The sequence below is a fragment of the Aspergillus eucalypticola genome, assembly GCF_003184535.1.
Source record: "Aspergillus eucalypticola CBS 122712 chromosome Unknown BO83scaffold_35, whole genome shotgun sequence".
Taxonomy (NCBI): Eukaryota; Fungi; Ascomycota; class Eurotiomycetes; order Eurotiales; family Aspergillaceae; genus Aspergillus; species Aspergillus eucalypticola.
The window spans coordinates 313,018-334,583 of record NW_020290309.1 but is presented as its reverse complement, the minus strand read 5'-3'; the positions used below and the strand labels follow the sequence as shown (position 1 = coordinate 334,583).

General features: G+C 48.9%; 10 protein-coding genes across 10 annotated transcripts; 5 read left to right on the top strand and 5 right to left on the bottom strand.

Moving 5' to 3' along the window:
- Positions 1 to 214: 214 nt before the first annotated feature.
- BO83DRAFT_403059 (uncharacterized protein) lies at positions 215 to 749 on the top strand (the record flags this gene model as incomplete). Its single annotated transcript, XM_025533588.1, has 2 exons — positions 215 to 383; positions 460 to 749. 2 exons carry the CDS (start codon positions 215 to 217, stop codon positions 747 to 749), a joined length of 459 nt encoding a protein of 152 aa, XP_025383364.1.
- Positions 750 to 3,068: 2,319 nt separating this feature from the next.
- Positions 3,069 to 4,447, bottom strand: BO83DRAFT_441307 (alpha/beta hydrolase family protein; the record flags this gene model as incomplete). Its single annotated transcript, XM_025536326.1, has 1 exon — positions 3,069 to 4,447. The coding sequence occupies one exon, from the start codon at positions 4,445 to 4,447 to the stop codon at positions 3,122 to 3,124; it is 1,326 nt and encodes a 441-aa protein (XP_025383363.1). The 3' UTR covers positions 3,069 to 3,121.
- Positions 4,448 to 4,972: 525 nt separating this feature from the next.
- BO83DRAFT_156131 (Zn(II)2Cys6 transcription factor domain-containing protein) lies at positions 4,973 to 6,958 on the top strand. Its single transcript, XM_025526279.1, has 2 exons — positions 4,973 to 6,763; positions 6,824 to 6,958. Exon 1 carries the CDS (start codon positions 5,022 to 5,024, stop codon positions 6,693 to 6,695), a length of 1,674 nt encoding a protein of 557 aa, XP_025383362.1. The 5' UTR covers positions 4,973 to 5,021; the 3' UTR covers positions 6,696 to 6,763; positions 6,824 to 6,958.
- Positions 6,959 to 6,997: 39 nt separating this feature from the next.
- Positions 6,998 to 8,050, bottom strand: BO83DRAFT_382537 (GNAT family N-acetyltransferase). The gene has a single exon (XM_025532249.1). It carries the CDS (start codon positions 7,774 to 7,776, stop codon positions 7,162 to 7,164), a length of 615 nt encoding a protein of 204 aa, XP_025383361.1. The 5' UTR covers positions 7,777 to 8,050; the 3' UTR covers positions 6,998 to 7,161.
- A 797-nt stretch (positions 8,051 to 8,847) lies between these two features.
- BO83DRAFT_456459 (arylamine N-acetyltransferase family protein) lies at positions 8,848 to 10,284 on the bottom strand. The gene has a single exon (XM_025537071.1). It carries the CDS (start codon positions 9,970 to 9,972, stop codon positions 8,998 to 9,000), a length of 975 nt encoding a protein of 324 aa, XP_025383360.1. The 5' UTR covers positions 9,973 to 10,284; the 3' UTR covers positions 8,848 to 8,997.
- A 712-nt stretch (positions 10,285 to 10,996) lies between these two features.
- BO83DRAFT_456456 (NAD dependent epimerase/dehydratase family protein) lies at positions 10,997 to 12,040 on the top strand (the record flags this gene model as incomplete). The annotated part of the gene is made up of 2 exons (XM_025537070.1): positions 10,997 to 11,408; positions 11,463 to 12,040. 2 exons carry the CDS (start codon positions 10,997 to 10,999, stop codon positions 12,038 to 12,040), a joined length of 990 nt encoding a protein of 329 aa, XP_025383359.1.
- Positions 12,041 to 12,864: 824 nt separating this feature from the next.
- BO83DRAFT_156092 (alpha/beta fold hydrolase) lies at positions 12,865 to 14,194 on the top strand. Its single transcript, XM_025526278.1, has one exon. It carries the CDS (start codon positions 13,195 to 13,197, stop codon positions 14,032 to 14,034), a length of 840 nt encoding a protein of 279 aa, XP_025383358.1. The 5' UTR covers positions 12,865 to 13,194; the 3' UTR covers positions 14,035 to 14,194.
- Positions 14,195 to 14,355: 161 nt separating this feature from the next.
- BO83DRAFT_431635 (uncharacterized protein) lies at positions 14,356 to 18,138 on the bottom strand (the record flags this gene model as incomplete). Its single annotated transcript, XM_025535586.1, has 2 exons — positions 14,356 to 17,102; positions 17,160 to 18,138. The coding sequence occupies 2 exons, from the start codon at positions 18,136 to 18,138 to the stop codon at positions 14,356 to 14,358; spliced, it is 3,726 nt and encodes a 1,241-aa protein (XP_025383357.1).
- A 199-nt stretch (positions 18,139 to 18,337) lies between these two features.
- Positions 18,338 to 19,066, top strand: BO83DRAFT_382535 (uncharacterized protein). Its single transcript, XM_025532248.1, has 2 exons — positions 18,338 to 18,675; positions 18,735 to 19,066. Exons 1-2 carry the CDS (start codon positions 18,400 to 18,402, stop codon positions 18,828 to 18,830), a joined length of 372 nt encoding a protein of 123 aa, XP_025383356.1. The 5' UTR covers positions 18,338 to 18,399; the 3' UTR covers positions 18,831 to 19,066.
- A 320-nt stretch (positions 19,067 to 19,386) lies between these two features.
- BO83DRAFT_156065 (uncharacterized protein) lies at positions 19,387 to 20,911 on the bottom strand. The gene is made up of 2 exons (XM_025526277.1): positions 20,324 to 20,911; positions 19,387 to 20,231 (listed from the first exon to the last, which is right to left on the bottom strand). Exons 1-2 carry the CDS (start codon positions 20,583 to 20,585, stop codon positions 19,684 to 19,686), a joined length of 810 nt encoding a protein of 269 aa, XP_025383355.1. The 5' UTR covers positions 20,586 to 20,911; the 3' UTR covers positions 19,387 to 19,683.
- Positions 20,912 to 21,566: the final 655 nt, after the last annotated feature.

Here is a 21,566-nt window from a genome sequence, read left to right as displayed (position 1 = left end):
CTCAAGGAAGGCACCAGATGGGCCGGTAGTCGGCCTTACATATTGGAACGGCTATTTTTAGCTACGGGGTATCCAATCACATAAACGAGAATTTATCCAAGATAGATTTAAAAAGCCTTCTTCGCCTTGTCCTAATTTCACGATAATATTTCACCATACTTTTTAGGTACCATTATAGTCAGTAAATCAAACATTTTCCTTCACAACTTTCATTATGAGATTTAGCCAACCCCTCCTAGCCATGTGTGGCATCATTGCCTCGGCTGCGTCCACAACCACTTCGTTTCCTGCCAACTTTACTCTACTGTCCACCCTTGATAACTCAGTACTTACCACGGATGGTTGGGGTATCTATGACAGCACCCTAGAAACTATATTGACGTGTAAGCTACTACTTGTTCCTCCCGGACCAACCACCTACACACACCTATTGATAACGCGCTAAACTGATAATTATAGTATCTCCCTATAAAGACGACACCATCGGATACGGGCCCTACGGTCAGGCACTGGCCGTGCTGGCCGATGATACCTCATTTGCATGGATCCTTCAACTCCAGGCAGAGCCTGAGGCTATCGACACGATAACTGGGTGGGGAGTCTCGGATGATGGGTTCCTTATGCTGAACGGAGAGCAGCTGTGGGCATTTAATGAGAGCGCCGCGGAGCCAAGGAGGCTGTATTGGGCTGGTAAGGGAAATGAGCAGGGCATGGTCAGTACACAGCTATTGGTGCAAAGTGTGATGTGACTGAGACAGGGCTTGGTGCTTACTACTATACTTGGAGGTATTCCACCCAATACTTGAATACGCGAGTACTACCATGGGCATAGATGCTTCATAACAAAATCTTTATACGTCATAATATATGAACGACTAACGTAGAAGTAAAGAGACTATAATATAGAAGGTGCTTATACAATTAGTTCTTTCACAGTGCTATATCACGCCTAGTCTGATGCGAGTGTGATGGCGAACCGTTGTGATAGCCGATTGAAACTCACCTTACTCAGTTACTGGAGGGATATGGAGTTTTCTATCACCCATGTGTCTGGGATTGTTTTGCGACCCTACTTGTACCGACGGCATCTCTGCTTTCCTTCGGAGTGGCAATAAACTGTTGGTACACTATGTCTGTCACAAGCAACTGATAACCTTGTGGTGAAATGTTGAGGTATGGACTCTGCATCTGCACCGAAGTGTTATAGAATTCTCAAGAGGTAGGAGATTTTGGAGGATGAGGCGACTTAGTATGCAAAGGGTCTTGTTGACACTACGGTCGAAGAGGATGTGTGGACTGTCATCTCGGATTGATCCATGTCTTCAACTACTTAATACAGCAACAATAGCTATTCAGTATAGCTTTTTCCATAACCCATTCTGTCATTTGAGGAATATTAAACTGCGCTCGCCGACAACCCTCATCGGTTCTCGTTTGAATTCAAGCACTCTCATTTCGAAGCTGGCTCCATCTGATCTGTATGATTCATAGCCCTGTCCAAGCTGCTGAGTGCTCTCAATCTTTCTGATATAAGCTCAGGCGTGTGTTGATGGTCTCCGGTCGGGCAGAACAGAGTCATCGTGCTAAAGTATGCGCGGCCTCACTGTATTTTCCACCGTTCAATGCATCAATTTCCGCCCTCGCATCACATATCCGATATGATATTGTAATACTCTACCCTGAGATGCTTGGGTGTACGCCAAATCTCAGTAATAGTTCCAGGAAATGCAACCATCGGGGAATGTTAAATGCCGTGTCCAACTTCCCGGGCTTCCGAATACGATAATCAGTTCCGTACCCGACTATTTGAGATAACAACGATCGCTCGGGCTCGTCGGGTGGTAAGCCGAGGAAAGTGTAATTATAATTAGAAGACTGGGGAAAGTAAATAGACGGTCAAATAATATATAATAATAATATTCAATATAATTATTTTTTAAGATTCATTTTGCAAAATAGCTACCGGCTGAGGCTCTACTAAATTTATAATTTAAATATTTTATTTTCTGATAAATTATATTTAAAGTTATGAGTATTAGATAATATATTAAATAAATAGATTCTCTAATTAAGTATAGATAGAGCAGGCATATAGAATATATTATAGTATTTTGATATTCTCATAATTATGAATTAAGAGATCTGTAAGAATAGAATTAAAGGTAAATGGCTAGCACAGGCCTCTAGGCGAGGCTTAAAGTTTATTTTTAAAAAAGGGGATGATGTACAATGGAGACAGGAGAGTAGAGATATAATTATTAGTAGCCTGCATATCGCTTAGCGAGGGGTCAGGGTAAATGACATCACCACCACCACCACCACCGCCTATGCTTAAGTAGAATTTCATGACTTACAGCATACCTATTTTTGTGTGTAGGATAGCACAGTTGCCACTGCAGCTGCCCGAGAGATAACTGAACATTGACTAGATAAGGATAAACTTTCCATCGCTTGAAAAGAGCCGGTTGTTGCTAGATGACATATGACCCGCTGAGGTGTGCCCCAGGCGCCGAGCTCGCTGTTCCCGATGACATTCTTGGCCGTATCCTGCTAGATCGTTGTACTTTCAGGTATCCTTTCAAGAGGTCGGCAGCACTGTGCTCCGAATGAGTATTTTGGAGACAGTGCCAGAAACTGGCTCATTGGAGCCCATGGACAAATCAACCGGCGAAAGGGAAATTGATCCTCTCACTTCTCAGGGAGCGGGTGAGTCAAATCGAATGCGTATACGAGGTCAGTGGTAAAATCATCGCTTGTGTTTTCCGTGTTACTAACTGGCTACTTTCATAGTCCAGGGTTTTGAGCAAAGCCCACGGCTTCACGAGAACGGCACCACTTCTAGTCCGTGCAGCATTTATTCCTGGGTCATCCTCTCATGTTGGATTCCTTTAGGGGGCTCCATTAGGTTAACATAACATAACTTGACTTGTCTAAGTCTTTCCACTTACAGCTTTAAAGACAATTACTTAGAAGCATCCTATTCTCTGTTCCTCATTCATAGTGTCAATCTAATTCTTTCTCTAACTGCTGGGCGAGCCAGATCTGTCGTGTCACGACAGCGCCCTCTCAACCAGCGTCTTCGCACCACTTTCACTATACACATCCGGAAACACCAGTACTATCACTCCTCATTGTGGCTATCCAAAGCATTCAGCGTCTTATTCATCCAGGCAAAAATTGTTCGCGTCATTTCCTGTCCAGCTGCGGTTTGGCAATGATATCCTCCAGTCCCATTGAACTGGTACAAGGTCGCATTATCACCTAATGCCTCAGCGACCTGTTGTGCCTGTCCCGGGAAAATCGTTTCGTATTGGGCGGCCCCGACAAAGACCGGCATTTTGATTCTTTCCACAACATCTGCCAGTCGATACTGCTTTGTCTGATTAAAGAAGTTGGAAGGCGAGTGCGTGCGAAACGACCACAGGCCCTGATCGAGGCCCCAAGCAGTGTTGGTGGTGAGCTTGTTGGCTCTGCGCAGCGAGAGAATCTTTTGATCAAACTCGGTATAGTTCCCAGCCTCGTACATAGCTAACAGGTCAGATGGTAACTGTGCCGAGAACCCGGCATATAGATCCCAAACTCCATCGATGAGAACGGCAGCGGAGAGCCGAGGCTCGAATGCTGCCGCACGTGCAGCCAAATAGCCACCAAAGGAATTTCCGACAAGTACCAGGCGGCGCTTGTCCACAATCTGGGACTTCATAGAGAGAATATAATCCACAACCGGGATCACAACGTCCTCCCAATCCGGGATGAATCCTTTTTTCTCTTCACGAACTACAGTAGGCTGGCCTGGTCCTTCGTAAGTAATACAGTTCCAACCTCGCGCCAGGGCAGCAGCAACGAAGTAATGATAGGAGTCTTCTTGGGCTGCATCGAATCCATTTCCGATCACCAAGGTCGGGAGTGGGTCGCTATTGTTGTTTAATGCACCGTACCAGATTGCTTCGATCGTGAAGTTGCCCTTCTTGGCGGGAATGCGAACACGTTGGCCAGGTACAGGTAGCGCAGCAATTGCCTTATCAAAGGCTGCAGTCTGCTCTGCCCACAGGGAGTATATCAAGGGATTGCTCCAGTTGCCATGCAGGTACATATCCGAACGACGGAAGTATTGGGCAGCAGAGAACCACGTGTCTCTCACGTTGATCGGGTCGTATGCGTTTTCTGGGTTTTCCGCCATTTCCTTGGTGAGGCTGGCGAGCTTGTGAAACTGCTCACTGAATGAGTCCATGTCCCCAGCAGTGATGTATTTGGCAGCACCGAGGACAGGAGCAATATCCGCTCCTCCAGTTAGGGCATCACCGAGTGCAATGAGATATTGAAAGTTAAAGGCGGAGTCCGTGCTCAACTGCAGTGTAGGGGCATCGCTGGTACTATTCACTCCAGCTGCTGAAGAGCAGGATGAAAATACTGCCAACAAAGCATAGATGCTAATGGAAAGCCTCATGTTGTAGGATGGATATGAACCAGAAATGAATGTCTTTGGTGTCTGGTGGTCGAGTATAGTATTCAGTATTCTGCATGAACTTTTTTCGTCTATTATGCTGTTGTAATTTGGAGCTAGTTGGGACGGTTTATATATCTTAACTCCTACTGCCAGTATGAAATACTCACTCATAAAATGAAGTCATCTCCGTGTAGCAACTACTTAGGCAACCATGTATTGACCTCACATTATCGAAGACCGATGGCACGCAAGCCGAAAAGAGTACTCTTTTTGCGATGGTCCCGAAGAGTGCAGCTAGATGATTTGGCGCATCCCACTGGATATTAATAACTAGCAGTTGAAGAAGCGCCAGACCATGGATATTTTCCCCGGACTAGCCGAGAGCTGTACTAAACCTAACCGGGTGCTAGTTTTGCGATGCATACCATCGATTGGTGCAAATGTGAAACAGTGGGGACAATTCATTACGGCCACTGCCGAAGCCTCCAGCACATCACGGATGAAGGTTGTCAGTCAACCACCCATCGCACATGCCAAAAAGATCTCTCTTCTTCCCGCCACTTTTGCTACCAACATGGTCAACTACGGGCGTTCAGGAGGATGCGTCACTTGTAGAGAGCGGCGCGTCAAATGTGACGAGGCAAAACCGAAATGCCGGGCGTGTCATCGACTCCGGCTTCAATGTGGAGGGTACAAGACGAAATATGCCAATCTTAAATTTAAAGACCAGAGCCATAAGTTTCACAGCCAAAGCGTTATGGTCAGAAGCGCCACAAAACCAACCCAGGAGTATAGCCTGCGACCGCTCAGTGAACCCGACTCGGCCGTGCCATTTTATCTTCACCATTACGCCAGAATGGGTCGTGACATGAGCTCCGCACGCGGATTCTACGAGGTGCTCATTCCAATCTACTGCTCGCAGCAGCAGGATTCCGCGCTCTCATTAGCTGTGTCGGCGGTTGCGTCCCAAGTACTGTCTCTTTGGCGACATGATAACTCTCCCCGGCCACAGGTGGCTTACGCCCAGGCTGTCCAGTGTCTTCGACGTACATTACAGGATTCCCGTGAATGGGGTAGCGCAGCAACAATACTAGCGGTTTTGTCCCTGCAGCTATTTGAGACTATCGCCGCCATTTACGGGCTTCGGTCATCTACGCAGATACACCATAACGGGGCTGTGTCTTCCCTTCCATTGGCCCGTGCAGGCGATAATAATGAAATTTTAAGTGCATACACCCGGCAGTTCATTCTTCATAGTGAAATATGCTCGGCCATTCGCCAAGGAAGACAATTGCAAACGGTCGCATCCTCATGGATCAGAGACAACGGCCTATTCACCGTACCTGATAACCCAAGTGCCGCACTTGATGCCATTGGAGTGTCTGTTGCTAGGCTACAGGCGCAGTTGAAGCTGGAAGTACAGAGTGGTTACGTTACGCTGTCACGGGAAGCTCTGAGCGAATACATTGCCAAGACGCGACAGGTCGATCAACAATTGCTGACTTGGACACAATGCGTGCCCGACCATTGGCAGCCATTGAGACTCACAAACGGATGGAGCATCGACTCATCAATTCCAGTGTATCAATCTACGTGCGAAATCTACCCGTCCTGTCAAATCGCGACCATCTGGAACTTGTGGCGCATTCAACGTATCCTGATCATCAAGATGAAGCTCAGCTTGCTTGATGCGCAAGGTGAACTCGAGTGCGATAGCATGCCATCAAACCTTCAGGGGGTGGCCGAGCTTCAGCCCATATTTCAAGAGCTGGTTGATGGTGTGTGTTATAGTGTGCCCTTCTATCTCGGCAACCTAAGGAAGCCATTAAGCATTGCCGACTTCACAGACTCCACAATCTTGTTTCCAAGCTCACATGTTCTGGGCCACAACGTAAACTGGAACAAACAGTTCTCATACCATCCGCAGGTGGCAGTGGAAGAGCATAGGCGTCACATCATCGCCCAAGGACCATGGCATGTCATGAGCCCACTCAGCCGGCTTCTGACCTTCCACTCCGAGGAGTATGGGCCGCCAATGAAGACTCTTTTCAGACCGGGGCAGTACGAGTGGATCCGTGATCAGTTCCTGCGGGTTACCACGCTGCTTCACATCCTCCCAGCGGATGCTAACACTTATTCCGGATGCGGTTCGGTGTCGGAGTCTTTTGACCCCAGGGACTTAGATACAATGGCCGAGAACCACGCAAGCAGAGTTCGGCAAGGTGCAACTTTCATGAGTGGTCCTTAGCATTACTTGTTCCAGAACCAATCATACAATGCTCACCCCCACCATCCAGGGAAACATCCAGATTTCGGGTGAGTAGTTATTGGTTCCTTCATGAGATATATTTCTAAAACCCAAAGTTCGTCCATTAGCCAGATGGGGTCAACTCTTCGAAAGAATAACAAGAATTCAGCCCGCAACTATATTTCTATGGCGCAATCCAAGTCTTGACGCATTTCCTTTCTCTTCATAGGAAGGATACTCACCAAGACCCTATCACCAGGCTTAGCACATTGGAGATGGGGAGGAGCAATATAAACCCAGCACAGCCGTGATACTATGGAATTTTGAAAATCAATCATTCATGATAGTTCTACTTAGCCAATTGGACAGATCACAACCCAGAAGCAGAATAAACCCCCAATAATTCCGGTATGCTGCTATCTAGACCCCTAGGAGCTAATCCGCATCCATCCTTCAATATATCTATCTATGTATCAATCCCATAAACCCCCAAATCCTCCTCCATTCCCACCAAAGCAAATACTGCACTCTCCCTTCCCCCGAACACTCTCAACTTCCTCACCCCCCTGAACTCCAGCCCACTCTTCTCCAACACCCTCCGACTACGCATATTGCCCGGCACACAAAACCCAAACACTCCCTGCACGTTCCACTCGCGTTGCACGTACGAAATGGCCGCCTTCGCTGCCTCAGTCGCGTATCCTCGCCCTTGGTGCTCTGGAAGAATAGCGAATCCAACATCTGGTGCAGAGTAGCAATTTGGTGGATCGCCTTGCATGAGGCTTACAGTGCCAATCGGGAGGGTGTTTTGATGAGATGAGTTGGAGGTGGGCCTGAGGTTGACGAGGAGGAGGCCGAATCCTTTGCGGGTGTATTGGGGAATGATCCGGGTCTGAATGAAGGTCTGGGCGGAATGGCTGTCTGTGATGGAGGTTTTGCCGTTGCTGGCGATGAAGTCGGGGGTGTTCCAGAGGTGAGCGAGGAAGGCGCTGTGAGATGGGCTGGTCGGGTCGAAGTAGGTGATGTTAAGGCGGGCGGTTGAAATGGAGAAGTTGGTTGGCGGGTTGGATGTGCTGGTCATCATGGCGATAATTGCGATAGTCCAGTTTGTATAGCAAATGACCGAGGTGAGGTTACAGATAAATAGGAAGCTTCTAGACTCGTGGTGTTATCAGCAGTAAGTTGTTAAAGATCCCCAGGTTCTTTAGGATTTAAATCTCAAGGATACTAAGAAGGATGCTGGTTTGATTGATTAGTAGACGAGTCCAATCAGGATGGCAAGTGGCACGGTTAGCAGCGGACCTGGAGTAACCCGTTCTTATCATATGATAAGGTCTGAGATTACCGCGGATAAGCCAGATATCGGTGGAATCTAGAAAATCAACCAATGCCATTATTGTGGTCTGCGGATGCTTACACATAATTCAGAGTAATCGATTCTAGACAGCCGAATCCCCGAGTCAATGATATGAAATTCTCCCAGAGCCGTCTTCAGCACCAATCCCACCTCACTAACTGACAAGAAAATTTGGTTTACCCAAGCGGAAGTGGCATTCCGGGTTGTTGGCCCCAAAGGCTGTAGAATAGAAGACCAGATGAGAGTGCTGCCAAGCCTGCGACCATAGCCAAGGCAAGGGAGCCCTCTATGCTTCAAGAATATTCTCATGGGTCCGTACTACCACATACTGCTTTCCCGATTCTGTCACTTCCACAATATATTGATGACGGTACAGTGCTTTGAAACACTACTAATCTCACCCCTACCTCCCCCGGGCGTGGGGATTCGGATTCGGTTTTCCTCATACACCGTCTCACTCTGCCCGAGGATGTTTCCTGGAACATTATGATGCAGTTACATGAATTTGGATTTACCTGGTAAGCTGTGAGTCGATCTATAGCACTGACAATAGGCTGTGTGAGAGCCACATTAACCTACGCTTACCTGTTATCTCGTGAGTCATACGCATGTACCGCCTACGCGTTTCCCTCCAATAAGGCCTCGTAAACATACGAATAAGAGCAAGACAGACTCAAGTCACTTTAGGGCAGTGAGCAGTGATGTATGCAGTAGTACTGAGCGATGACCTGAGTGATCACCCGATGCCAGCCAGTAGAGGTAGTATAAATATTTACCTAACGCAGATCCATCAGTAAGACCACTAAGTAACAGTAGTTGCGGCCGCCTGACAGCCCAATACGAACATAGATATAAATAAACAGATATCAGATTAAGTATGACTAGCAGAGAAATGCAAAATATCGCAGTGTCCGACAGGCTGGCCCAGGTGTCAGTAATACAGATCTACATCTTTGATGGCCTTGCTTTCTTTAGAGGCAAAGCTGAGAACATTCCGGCAATTTCTTTCTTGTGATCGTCGGTCAGCACGATTCCGAACACATCCGCCAACACCTCGATCCTCTCCTCCTCAGACTCCAAAAAGCTCTTCTCCAGCACCTTGCCACCGTGGAACCGTATAAGCGTATTATGCCATAGCATAACCCAGCCCGCGGGGACCCCTTCCTCTAGCACGTACTGGAAAGCAGTCACACGGAACCGAAACCATACGCGTTTGTTTGTACCAACTGCCCGGGCACCGGCCTCGTAATCCGTGTCTAACCATTCGCACTCCTTAAATGCATATACGTCCATCCACGGCGCCGCCGTTGACTTCATGCTTTGGAACTGCAGTCGCCAGTATTTCAGATGATGCGCCCGGCCTTTGTTGATATTGTCGTAAATCAGCCGTCCCCGACGGCCCAAGCGCCCATCCACAAATTCATGCCCATCACGCAGGGCAATCGGCTGGACAGGGCAGTTCGGACCGAAGCCCCCATCCACAAGGTAATCTTGTCCGTCAACGCGAACAATGAGAACCATGTGTTGCCAGTCACCGAACTGTGCACCCACTGGTCGGTTAGGATCGCCGGTGGTTGCAAGAGAGATACTAGCTGCTGCGTTCAGACGCGCTGCACTGTTGTAGAGCGTGTATCCGATGGAAAGCAGGACTTCACTTAGGATCCTGACTACCTGGAAGCAGGTACCACCTTGACGACGAAGCACAATCTTTTCGTATAGACCTTGGGGTTTGAGCTCAAAATACTGCTGGGGGGTGTAGTGCAGCACTGTATTCTCAAAGGGAACCCCTGCAACATGATGGCGTATAAGGCTGGTCAGAACCTCTAGGTCTTTAATCCCAGCGCACAAGCGAGCGCGCGTGTCATGAGGAAGTTTGATGCGTTCGAAGTATTGATCTAGTTGGGCCGGTGTATATGACATTATGGAGGAATGGGTTTGCAGGCTTTGAGATAGAAGGGCGTGGTGTCTACCTAGGTGTGTTCGACGGCCTGGGTTAAATAGAGTCAGTCAGTCTCAAGGACTTTGAGAAGATGTCCTCTAAGATCGACACTAATAACGAGGTAAGGCAGACGCTACTTATTGTAGCATTGAAACCATATTGAATGATTGGTATAGAGCTGCATCTTTTGCAAGTCTAACGAACAACTACCAAGTCTTATTCTGCCAACTCATCGAAGAACTAGTATCAACTACCAGGGATACGCTCATTAGCAATTGGAAGAGGAAAGGGAGAAGCAAAAAGAAAACTAACATCGATTATTAGAATGGGATGGAGGGAATTTTCTTCAAGGTTATTGACATGGAACTAGTGGAGATAGTGTGGTGATAATAAAGCAGTCCATAGTCACAATCAACCTCATAGTATATGACTCAGCCGCCCGATCGTCGGGCCCTAACATCCTGTAGTGTAACTGGTGAGCTGAAATATATTTCTGGCAGCATTAGACTCACCGAGCCGCGGAGGAGTGCGTTTATCCGCGTCCATCAACGGAGTAATGTAAGCCCGTTAATCCTGTTCGCGCACCATGGTATTTATTTAGATCCTTATAATTGTTAGTCCGTAGCCGGATTATAGTGGAGACCTCTTACTGGTTCTCATTGAAGTTAAGTATTTTACCAAATGCAACAAGATGCGTAATGTCGATTGAATCTCCATCGGCTGACTCCAATCACCTTGCATGATCGTACCTAACGTAATCAAGGGCTAGTAAGTCAACGCATACATACTGCATGATTTTCCTACGATCATACGTACTTAGCGAGCTACTCAAGCTTACTATCTCCTTTGTGTGCGTCAGTGAGGTGCAAACAGCTTCAGTCACCGTTAATAGAAACTCCGACACGCATGTCGTTGTCCAGCTGTGGTGGCTAGATGCCCTACTTAAGTATGACAATGGCAGGGAAGCTAATATGACCGCTATTATTCAAATTGAATAACAGCATAATGGCCCCTACCGTCTTGATCACAGGCGCAACAGGCTTCATTGGGTCTCGCGTTGCCCTTGAGATTTTGCAGGCTGGGTACCGCGCACGCTTGTCTATCCGACGCCCTGAACAGGCTGAGAAGTTGCGCCGCATATTCAGCAGCCATCTCAGTAATATTGACTTCATCGTTGTGAGAGACATTACGGCCACCGGGTGTTTTGATGAGGCAGTTCAGGACGTGCAATATGTTGTACATGTTGCATCACCACTTCCAGATCGAAACAGCGACCTTTTGATTCCTGCAATGCAGGGAACAACATCCATATTGGAGTCTGCTTGCAAAAATCCATCTATCAAGAAGGTTGTTGTCACATCTTCAATATCATCATTCATGCCCCTGGCTGGTCAACCGCACGGGACAGTGATCACTGGTGAGAAAGTTCTGCTTTGGTTCAAAATGGCGGATATCTACTGACCATCCATAGAGGATACTGGAGTCCCCTATGATGCGAAGCAGGGCATCTCGCCCTTGCTCGACCCGATGGTACAGTACCGCGCGAGTAAGGTAGCCTCCTATCAAGCGATTATCGACTTTGTACAACAGCGCAACCCACCGTTTGATGTGACAACTCTTCATCCATCTTGGGTTTATGGTCGAAATCCGGTGCAAGAACCACATGACAATGTTAGTGGAAGTTGCGGAGCGCTAGTACTCACTCTTCTGTCGGCAGAAAAGCCCATCAATGGTCAGTTTCTGGGGGTTCATGTTGATGATGTCGCTGTGGCACACGTCAAGGCATTGGGTGATACTACACCAGGCTTCCAGTCCTTCTTACTCTCTGCTCCACGCCGGTCATGGAAGGAGGTGAACGAGTTCGTCCGACAACAATACCCCTCCGTCGCGTGGAAGTTGATTCCAGAGGACTGGATGAACTACGCGGTGGACTCGAGTAAAGCTGAGAACGAGCTCGGTGTCAAATTCAAGGCAATGGAGGATCAAGTGAGAGACACCGTTGATCAGCAGTTGGAGTTTGGGAAGTTGCCGGCTCAGTCTGTTCTGTAATTATAAAGCAATTTGTATGAGACAGTAATATCATATAAAATCCAATTTTTGAAAATAATATCTGCTGTGGACTGAAGAACTAGCACTACCTTAGAGTCTCCATCCCTCCTTCGAAAGCAAGGCGAGACGCTCTTTTGCTGAATTGTAAGGAGATCCGTGTGACCGGGAGTTGCTAAGTGACAATACCGTGGCTCTTGACCTTGTATTATTCAAATTCTGGTTAAAATAGTCTTTTCCCTACTCTTAATAATTGACAATGGGCCTTCGCAATTTAATGGAGATAGAGGAAATAGGAGGCCAGCCTGCTGTTTCTAGATATCGGTGAGACGAGGGTATTAAATAGACCTGCAATCCACTCCGTTGTTTTGTCTTATTTGGGATCTCTCCCTAGCAGGTGGTCGTTCTATCTATGACACTCCGCCGCCACACGGACAAGGACTGTGCTGTAAGGAGTGTCCTCGTAGACAGGCATTACGGTATAGCTGAACATCACTATCTGTAGCGATTTGAGAATAAGGTCATCTTCCCCTACAGCAAGTTTTCAGTGATGCCAAAAAAAAACTAAGTGCGCTAACGGAAGTATCGTGAAGTCCAGTCAGAATCTATGACTGTCTCAGACTTATTTCGTTAAAAGCGTCGATCCGAGACGGAGATGCAGCAGCGAGGCCATTATTGACAATATATCGTGTATGTGCCTACCGTACATGACACACCAAAAACTTCTATCAGTTCTGCGCTTCTTCAAGGCGTCCCATGAAGACCCAGATAGGTTGAAGAGGTAGGAGATACGAACTTCATCCATAATTGCTTTTCAGATGCCCTGATTTTCGGACTATATGGCTTCAAGGGACGGGCTAGTTGGCACTTGATCGAATGTCCAAATTTTGGGCGCATCTTTGCGAGACACAAACCTGCAGGGCACCACCATCATACCATAAATAGACACCGGGAGACTGGCTTCGGCTGCTTCAATTATTCGTGCTGCTCCAATTAGTTTGTCCGTTGCCGATTCTAAATCAATGGTCCGATTAGAACTGAAGGAACCCGGGGCGGTACCAACATCTACATATTTTAATACGGGAACGCATCCCTACATTCAGGCGAGACAAAGAAACAGCACAACCGAAAGAAATAATTGAAGCAAGTCAGCAACGATGTCCAGCGGAGTCCTGAGCCGACCTGGTGTATCCATCTACTACGAAATCCGCGGTTCCGGTCCACCGCTTCTCATAATCCCAGCGGCTCATGGAACGCACCTAACCCACGAAGACCTCGCCTTGCGGCTATCGTCCCAATACACTGTTATCGGCTTCGATCGGCGAGGGTCCCTCCGCAGTCGCTTCCTCTCTCCACCAACGCAAGAACAGCAACGAACCCTGCTGAAGGACACCGTCGACGACATAGTCGCTCTCATACAGCACCTCTCACCTGACCAGCCAGTCCTCATCTACAGCATTTCACTCGGTTGCATGCATGCCCTTGAACTGCTCAGCACTCATCCGGACTTGGTCCGAGAGATAGTTGTCCATGACCCGTGCATACCATGCCTCCTACCAAAGCAGAGCTATGAGCAGGTCTCTGCAGCATTCCAGTCGACCGTTTCGATATACAAGGCCCATGGTCCAGCTGCCGCCTCGGAGACATTTGTCCCGGTCGTAACGAGCGATGAAGACCGTGCGCTGCTTCGTGACTCGCCCACACACAAGAAGCTCCTTGCGTTGTCAATTCTCTGTTTCAACTTCCTCTTCGAATATGAGTTACCTGTCCTGCTAGGATACCAAGTGCCCTTCCCTGTGTTGATGGCCTATCGGGAAAAGATTACTCTCATCAGGGGTGAATTGTCCTCAACTCCGTTGACCACTGAACCGATCACCACCTTAGGTGCCCAGTTAGGCCTACCGGTGAAGATGGTAGCCGGTGGGCATCTGCCATCCGCTACTCATCCCGAGGCCTTCACAGAAGAGTTGTTGAGCATTCTGGGGGAAGCATTGTGAGGCTTTCTTGAAAATCTTCTCCGCTGCCTTTCCGGAGCAGAACACCCAATTCTGTTCTTGTCCAGCCTTGTCCTAGACATATGAGTGGCGTATATAGCAAACTTAATCTCGATTAACGGGCAATAGAGGACAATCAAATATAGTTAGACTTCGGACATACCAATACTGAATTAGGGTTTTTATTAGGGTTAGAGATACCGTGTCAGTGGGACCAAATACCACTGTGTCGCCGAAGGTAGGAATTCATCAACACCTTCTATTCGCCGATTCAACGAGGTATGGAAAATTCTGGCATACAACAGAGATATACAGTAAGGTATGTCACCAGCGACTACCTTTCCAGAGCCTGGCAATAAAATCTCGCTTGGCAGAGTTTGGATGATTGGATACCAAGCGGACTTTGTTTGCGGTTTCTCGTGTTTTCGGATGGTCGGGACCCATGGTCTCCTCGTAGCTGGCAAGAGCGCGCAAGTAAAGCTCCTTTGCCCTGTGGGCTTTGTGCTGATCCCGATACAAGTCTCCCAAGTTAGATACCGCGTCCAGTGTAAGGACATGATTAGGACCGAGGCTTTTTTCATATCCATTTAGGCATTCTTTGAACATTTTCTCCGCTTCTTTCAGTTGGCCCCGGTCTTGGTGGACGACACCTAGATTGTTCAAAGCACCGAGTGCTGCAGAATGCGTTGGGCTGTGTTTCCGCCATTCGGCCAAGACCAACTTGTAGGTCTCTTCTGCTTCCCGGAGTCTACCCTGTTCTCGGTATACATTTGCTAAGTTGTTCAGAATAGCAAGCACCGGTCCACTGCGCTTCCCATTGATCTGCTCTTTGGCGGACAGAACGCGTTGAAATAATGATTCCGCCTTATCGAGCTTCCCTCTCTGACAACAAAAAACAGCCAGGGTATGGGCCAACTCGAGTGTATAGGTGTGGTCATGACCAAAGGTGCGGTCAAAGCCGTTGAGTGCTCGTTCTTGCATCTGCTCCGCTTCCTGCAGCCTGCCTTGCATATAATAGAGATTTCCAATATGGTGGATAGTATGAAGAGTCGAGGAGTGACAAGCGCCTAGAACCTTCTCTCGTCCCAACAAAACGCGTTGGTACATTTCCTCGGCCGCTTTCAATTTACCCTGAGAGCGATAAATGGTGCCTAGTTGGAATTGCGTGTCGAATACAGACGAGTGATCTTTCCCAAATACTGTCATCCTTCCAGAAAGGGCTCTCTCACACATTTCTTCAGCTTCCTGTCCTCGGCCTTGCTCAAAATAGACAACACCTATATTATGGATTGTGTCTAGCGTCGACGTATGATATTCACCAAGAGATCTCTGTTTGCCCCTCAAGGCTTCGTCGTACAGCTCTTCTGCTGCGGGTAACCGGTATTGAGAGAAGTAGATGTTTGCAAGGTTATGCATTGCGTCCAGGACCAATGGACTGCTTGCTGTCGATAAACTTCGGTATCCCGTCAGTGCCTTGTAGCACACCCTTTCGGCCTCGTCCAGTCTCCCCTGAGCATGGTAGATATTTGCAAGACTCTGAAGGGTATCCAGCGCCTCCAGTTGAGAATCATCAACCTCGGTGCTTTTATATCCGGAAAGCGCCCGCTCAAACATCAGCTCGGCTGATCTCAAATCTCCCTGGTCATGGTACAGCAAGCCCATGTTATGGACGGTCTGGAGAGTGACTCTGTGATCTGGGCCGAACGCCATCTCTCTCCCAGCAAGTGCCGTTTGGTACATCTGCTCTGCTCGTTCGTGCCTTCCATGTGTCCAATACAGGCGCCCAATCGCATGAAGTGCCGAAAGGACTCCAGAATCTCGACTCTCTCTTGGTTTGCCTCGTATCAATGGCATGAGTCTGTTTGCGTGATACAGAAGGCGCTGTTGCAACGACCAGTCGTTCATGTCTAGCGCAAATTGGGCGTTCGAGCCCACTGTGACTGCGAGAATGGTAAAGGTCTCTCTGCTAAGCTCATCGAGGTCCGAATCGACAGACGGAAGCTCATTCTCACACCAATCTTGTATGACCGGGTGTATGCAATAACTCCCGTTGCGCGAAGACTGCTGTACCAGCGAGAAGTCCAGCAATATCTGCATCAACTTTGAGAATTGGATCTCGTTTGAGAAAAGTTCTGAAAGCCCTGAGGGTAGAATGCAGGATTGCATGGCGCTGTGGAGTAGCTCGTACCATATATCCTCGTGATGAAAGAGCGAGAGAACAAAGAAGGTCTGTGCCGCCAGTGGAGAGGTTTGCTTAACTGCCTCATAAGAAACTCTCCACGCCGTCTGCAAATTTCCGTTTGGGTACCCTCGAAGAGGTTGTGCGGCTGCCTGAAGGCTGCACCATTCGCGTTGGTAGTATTCCAAGTATTTGGAGCAGCTCATACCTGTCCGGTGGATATAGGAGCCTGCAAGTGCCAGTGCTAAAGGTAATCCGTGCAAACGCTTAGCTAGTGCTTTGGAGCTTGGGTCGTTTTGGCATCTGCCGTATGTGCTGTCTCTAGGGCCTGGCTCGCCAGTGAGTAGTTGCAAGGCATCCTCAAAGGGAAGCGGCGTGAGTGGGTGAGCGATCATGCCCTCAGCAAGTTGCGGTGATCGAGTTGTGATGATGATCGAGCCATGATCTGCAGTCGGCAGCCAGCTTTGAATGTCAAAAGCTTCTACATCATCGTAGATGAGAAGCCACCCAGCGTTATTTTTCTTCGACAGCCACTCTAGGGCTCTTTTGGCACATAAAGGTGGCCCTTCTTGCATCGATTGATGGTGCGTACTGTCGGATGCAGCCATATCTCTGACGCGGACAACGAGGTCTGCAAATGACGCATTCAAGGTAGTCTCATCCTTGCCATGCAGCCAGAAAATCGATGTGAAGTCCTCTTTGTGCATGCGAGCGAAGTGGGCTGCTAGTTGTGTTTTGCCCAGCCCACCCATTCCATGTATCACGACACCTTTGCGCGCCGCCACTTTATTCGGTCGCAGGATCTCCCATAGCTTGCGGAGGTTTACATCCCGACCGACAAAGTTGCTAATCGTGGGTACGTCAGTCAGTTGAAATGGTATGTGGTAAGTTTCTAGCCTCTAATTATCAGCGGTCAGATGCTTTGTCAGGAGCAAGTTACCTCACTCACCCTGCGAAGTATCCATCGAAGCGGCCATATTATGTTGCGAAACTGGCATTACGGAAAGTAGTTCCTTCGCATAAGCTGCAGCTGTAGCGGCAGCATATCCATGCCATGCGTCATTCTTGTGTGAATCAGCATAGTCACATATGCCACGGATCACCAAACATGGAACATGGTTAATCAAACCGGCTGCTTCCATCTCAACACAGTACGCCCCAAGCTCCTGCCCTAGCTTGTCACGTACGTGACTGTCTTTGATCACTTGGTTCCCTGATGCAATCAATCCATAATGAACCACTGGCAAGCCATCGCATCGGACAGGCCGTGAAGCCGTCATCGACTTATCGCAATTTGCACATCCATCGGACCGGATGCCAGCATGATGGTAATCTGCAAGATACAGATGGTCTTCCGTCACCGGCCTCGAGAAGGCCAAGGCTCCCTGTTCAGTCGTTCTCCTTTCGAATTCAGACAGAAAAGAGACAAATTGACGGTCATGTGACAAATGGTTTGCTTCTACTTTAGAGATCGCATGCAAGAGGGATCTGGGCGGGTTGTTCAACATGCCTGTCCGCTGAAAGCCAGCGGCTGTTGCTTTGCCAAAGTCATATTGTACGACACCTCCGTTGTTGTCAGTAGGTCTTGCAACGACTACGTCGCCAAGACGGACATCCGCATTCTTAGTTGGTATGCCTCCGCCAATACCGACTAGGAGGGCGAATTGGATGGAATGGAAAGTTGACAAAAGTTGGGTCGCGACAACAGCTGCGGAGATCGTCCCGCATACACCGCTCGGTAAACAGGTGAGGACAATTCTATGGCCATATATGCACCCTAGTGTGTAAACATTCGTGTCAGTCGGTCCGGCTGGAAGCTGATCGTGGGTCTCATCCAGAAGGGCTTGGGCAGCCGCCAGCTCCACTGGGAGTGCGCATATCCACGCCACGGTATAATCATTGTGAGAAGGTTCCGACCCGGATGTCATTATGAGCGTCGGGGAGGTGGTGCTAAGCTTGTTTTCTTTTGAGGAGAATCATACGTCCCGTTGCTGAGATCATGTGTGTCGCAGCTGGAGCATCGGCCCATCTTCCTGCCTGACTGCTACCCAATCGCAGCTGTGGCGGGGGACATAGCCACAAGAACCTCTAAATCAAAATTGGTAAGAGCAGTAGCCATGCTCCCACCAGCTTATCAAAGTCCTCTCGCATGCGAGCAATACATCGATTTGTCTCTTGACAGCTCAAACATGGCCTCCGTACACTATGTTATCCCCCTTGAATTCCTCCCAGACAACGACGGGGTGATAAATCATCACAGCCCACCAGAGCAGCTCGAACCCGATGCAACGCTCTGGTATCCGATCTTGAGATTGGTAGATGATATGATTCCGTTCGTACACTGTACACGGCCCTCCATACGACACCTTTCCTCGGCCAGCTCAGCTCTGAGGTCGACCGAGCAAGTTGTCGGCGTTCATGATCCTCTCCTACCGTACCTGACATTGCCCACTTTATATTTTTGTGTTGGTTAACCCCCTTGTATATCATTCTGAATTTTGAAAGGTGCTCATCGATTCCGCAGTGCCAGTGTGGTGACGGCCCGAAAGCATGGGGTAACCAGCCAAGGTGTGTTCTCTGTCAACACAGTATATGTAGTTATTGCAAGCCGGTCAAATGATAGAACCTTCATGTATGGGCCATATGGTTCGTTGGCAAGGGATTCCGTCATTATGTTCTTCTTCCAAGTGTGTATGCATACTTGGGATCGTCCCATATATGTCAAGCCCGCATTAGGACGGCGTCATCAACCTGGTCTCAGGATCAGGCCTCGCACATACTAGGGCCTAGTCTGTTTCGATTCATCTATCGAAACTCGAGGGACCTCGTTTAGAAGTGTCATTTAACTTAAATCATTAGACACAATCGTTATATATTAGTTGGAAGGCTTGGCTGCTGTAGACATTCGCGTGATGTTCAACTTTGAGCCTGATAATTCGCTCTTGGGTACGGTTGTGGGTCATTGGTATGGCTGGTACTTCGTAGGAGTCCTTTGCTCTTTCAGTTGGTACTCCTCTTCGCGGATTCGTCTTCTCATTTCGGGCTTGTTGTGGCGGCATGACTACTCAGCTGCTGTTTTGGTTCCGAGAATTATCAGGGAAGCCTCCTAGGGAAGTCAAGCAATGCATGTCTTTTTATCTCACTCCTTTCAGTCCGAGTCACACCCTTACTGATTTCAAGTTTCGGCAGATCCAGCCAACATTACTCTATATACTGTACATGAGCTGCTCGGAAGCAGTGTATTAGTATTATCTTTACAGTTCTTTCTTGGCCGGTCCCCAAAAGTACAGGTTCAGCGGGTGTGAGCCCGGGGACAGACACGGACTCTTAAGAGTAACGGAGATACATGCAACATCAAATGTAGTTGCTGTGACCTCAAACAGCCACCCACGTTCCGTTTGCTATTCTCCCTTTCTGTCTTCCCAATCCACCAAATCCTAATAAGCATTTTTATGCGCGCGCTCCATACACAATCACGTGTCCAGCTCGTGAAGTGGTATATGACCAGATAGCTCTTTCGCGCCCATATTCCTCGATCGATAGGACGTTGACGAGGCCGCCGGCATCTGGTACATGCTTGGCGGGGCATTCTGGAGCTGAAGCCGCTTTCTTCTCTCGTTCAAACCATAGCCCAGCGATGCCAACGCCAGCAGCCCAAGGGGGACGCCGACCCCGGCCCCAACGGCGGTGACGGTCGCCCGGCTGACTTGGTTGCTATTAGCCGCGGTCGGGCTGCTGCAGCTTTCATCGGCTGTGGAGGAAGACGAAGTATTGGGCTCGGTGGTAGAAGTGGCTGCTGCGGTGCTGGTGGCGGTGCTAGCAGTGGGGAGGAGGGAGTAGCTGGCCAGATATGCCTTGCCAGCAATGGGCTTGCCAGTGCCCACTGAAACGGGCGAGACACCATTGGCGCATCCGATGGAGTCGGTCCCGTTGGATATAATCGAGTTGGGGCAATATAGCTTGACTCCGTTCACGTCACTGTAGAGGATGAGGGAGCACGCGCTGCTCCACGCGGTGGTGACTGTAATTTTACGAGTATCTGGTTAGTCGCAAAGAAGAACAGTAGACTAGGTTGAAGCCAAACTATCAGGGTGAGCGAGGTATCTCACGTACTTCCATGACAGACATCGTCGCAGACCGAGGTATCGTTCCAACTTTGGGAGGTACAGGCGCCGCGGCCGAGAACATACGGTTGATGCATGGAGGTGCAGAGGCCATTGCTCAAGCAAATCGAGTTCTTATTGCAGCAGAACGAGACGCCATTGTCAGAGCAAGGCGTGTAATCCTCGGCCACGTTGCCCTCAGGGAAGTAGCAGGTGGTGCCGGACACCAGTCGTTCCAGAAGGACGATCAGCAGCAACTGGTAGAGCCACATGCTGACGAACACCCCCAGCTTTTTCTCTCTTTACCCGGATGGGAACTGATTTCAGGTCGGCGGCGGCGGCGGCGGCAGCAGCAGCAGCTGTGTCATCTCACATTTCAACGACAGAAATAAGAGGGATATGGGCGGGACGAAGGGAGATTTTCATCTGGGGAAATGACTGTCGCTGGGCAGCGCGCCAGCCATGCCCACACGAAAGCCGATTGAACGGGGGCCGTGCCGAGGCTGGTGGGGGCCAGAATCCCTTTAAAGAGCAAGAGAGGAATTTTTCAAGCCTGGACTGGAGAGGCTATCAAGGGCACGCGCGAGCACGCCATCCCAGATAGACATGAGGGAGAACCTGGCGAGTTCAACCTGAAGAAGCCTGAGGGACGAGAGAGACATTGATGAGGCAGCCGGTTGGCGGCGGGCAGGGCGGCCCAGGAATGTCAGCGTCTCGAATGAACCAATCCCTTGCACCCTCGGATGCTGTACTGTTGAGACTCTGACACATTCGAGAGGGGCAGTGGGTTTGAGGGGGGGGCGTGCGAAGAGGTAAGATGAAGCCGAGCCACTAGATACAGACTAACACCCGACGATCCTTCAGGGGCTCCAGTGCTCGGATTCTTCCCGTCGGAACGGGAAAGGGTCCGTTGAATGTTAGAGAGATGTCTAGATCACATGAGTATATATATATATGTGTGTATGTGTGTGTGTGTGTGTGTGTGTGTGTAAAGGAATTGCGGTTGGGGTACTACGCGAGGATATTAGACCAAGAGACGAATGTCTCTCCTGATGCGATTGATTGAAAGATGATAAAGGTGGTGAACTCGTTGATTCGTTGGGGTTAGTTGAGGGGGCTGACGTGAGATTGCTGCCTTGGCAGCCTTACAGCATCACGTGACAAAGAGCTGGGTAATGACGTTATGTAAGCACTGCCATAGGTAACTAGTTAACTATAATGTGGTGAAATTTCTCAAGTTTCTCGTGGGTTGG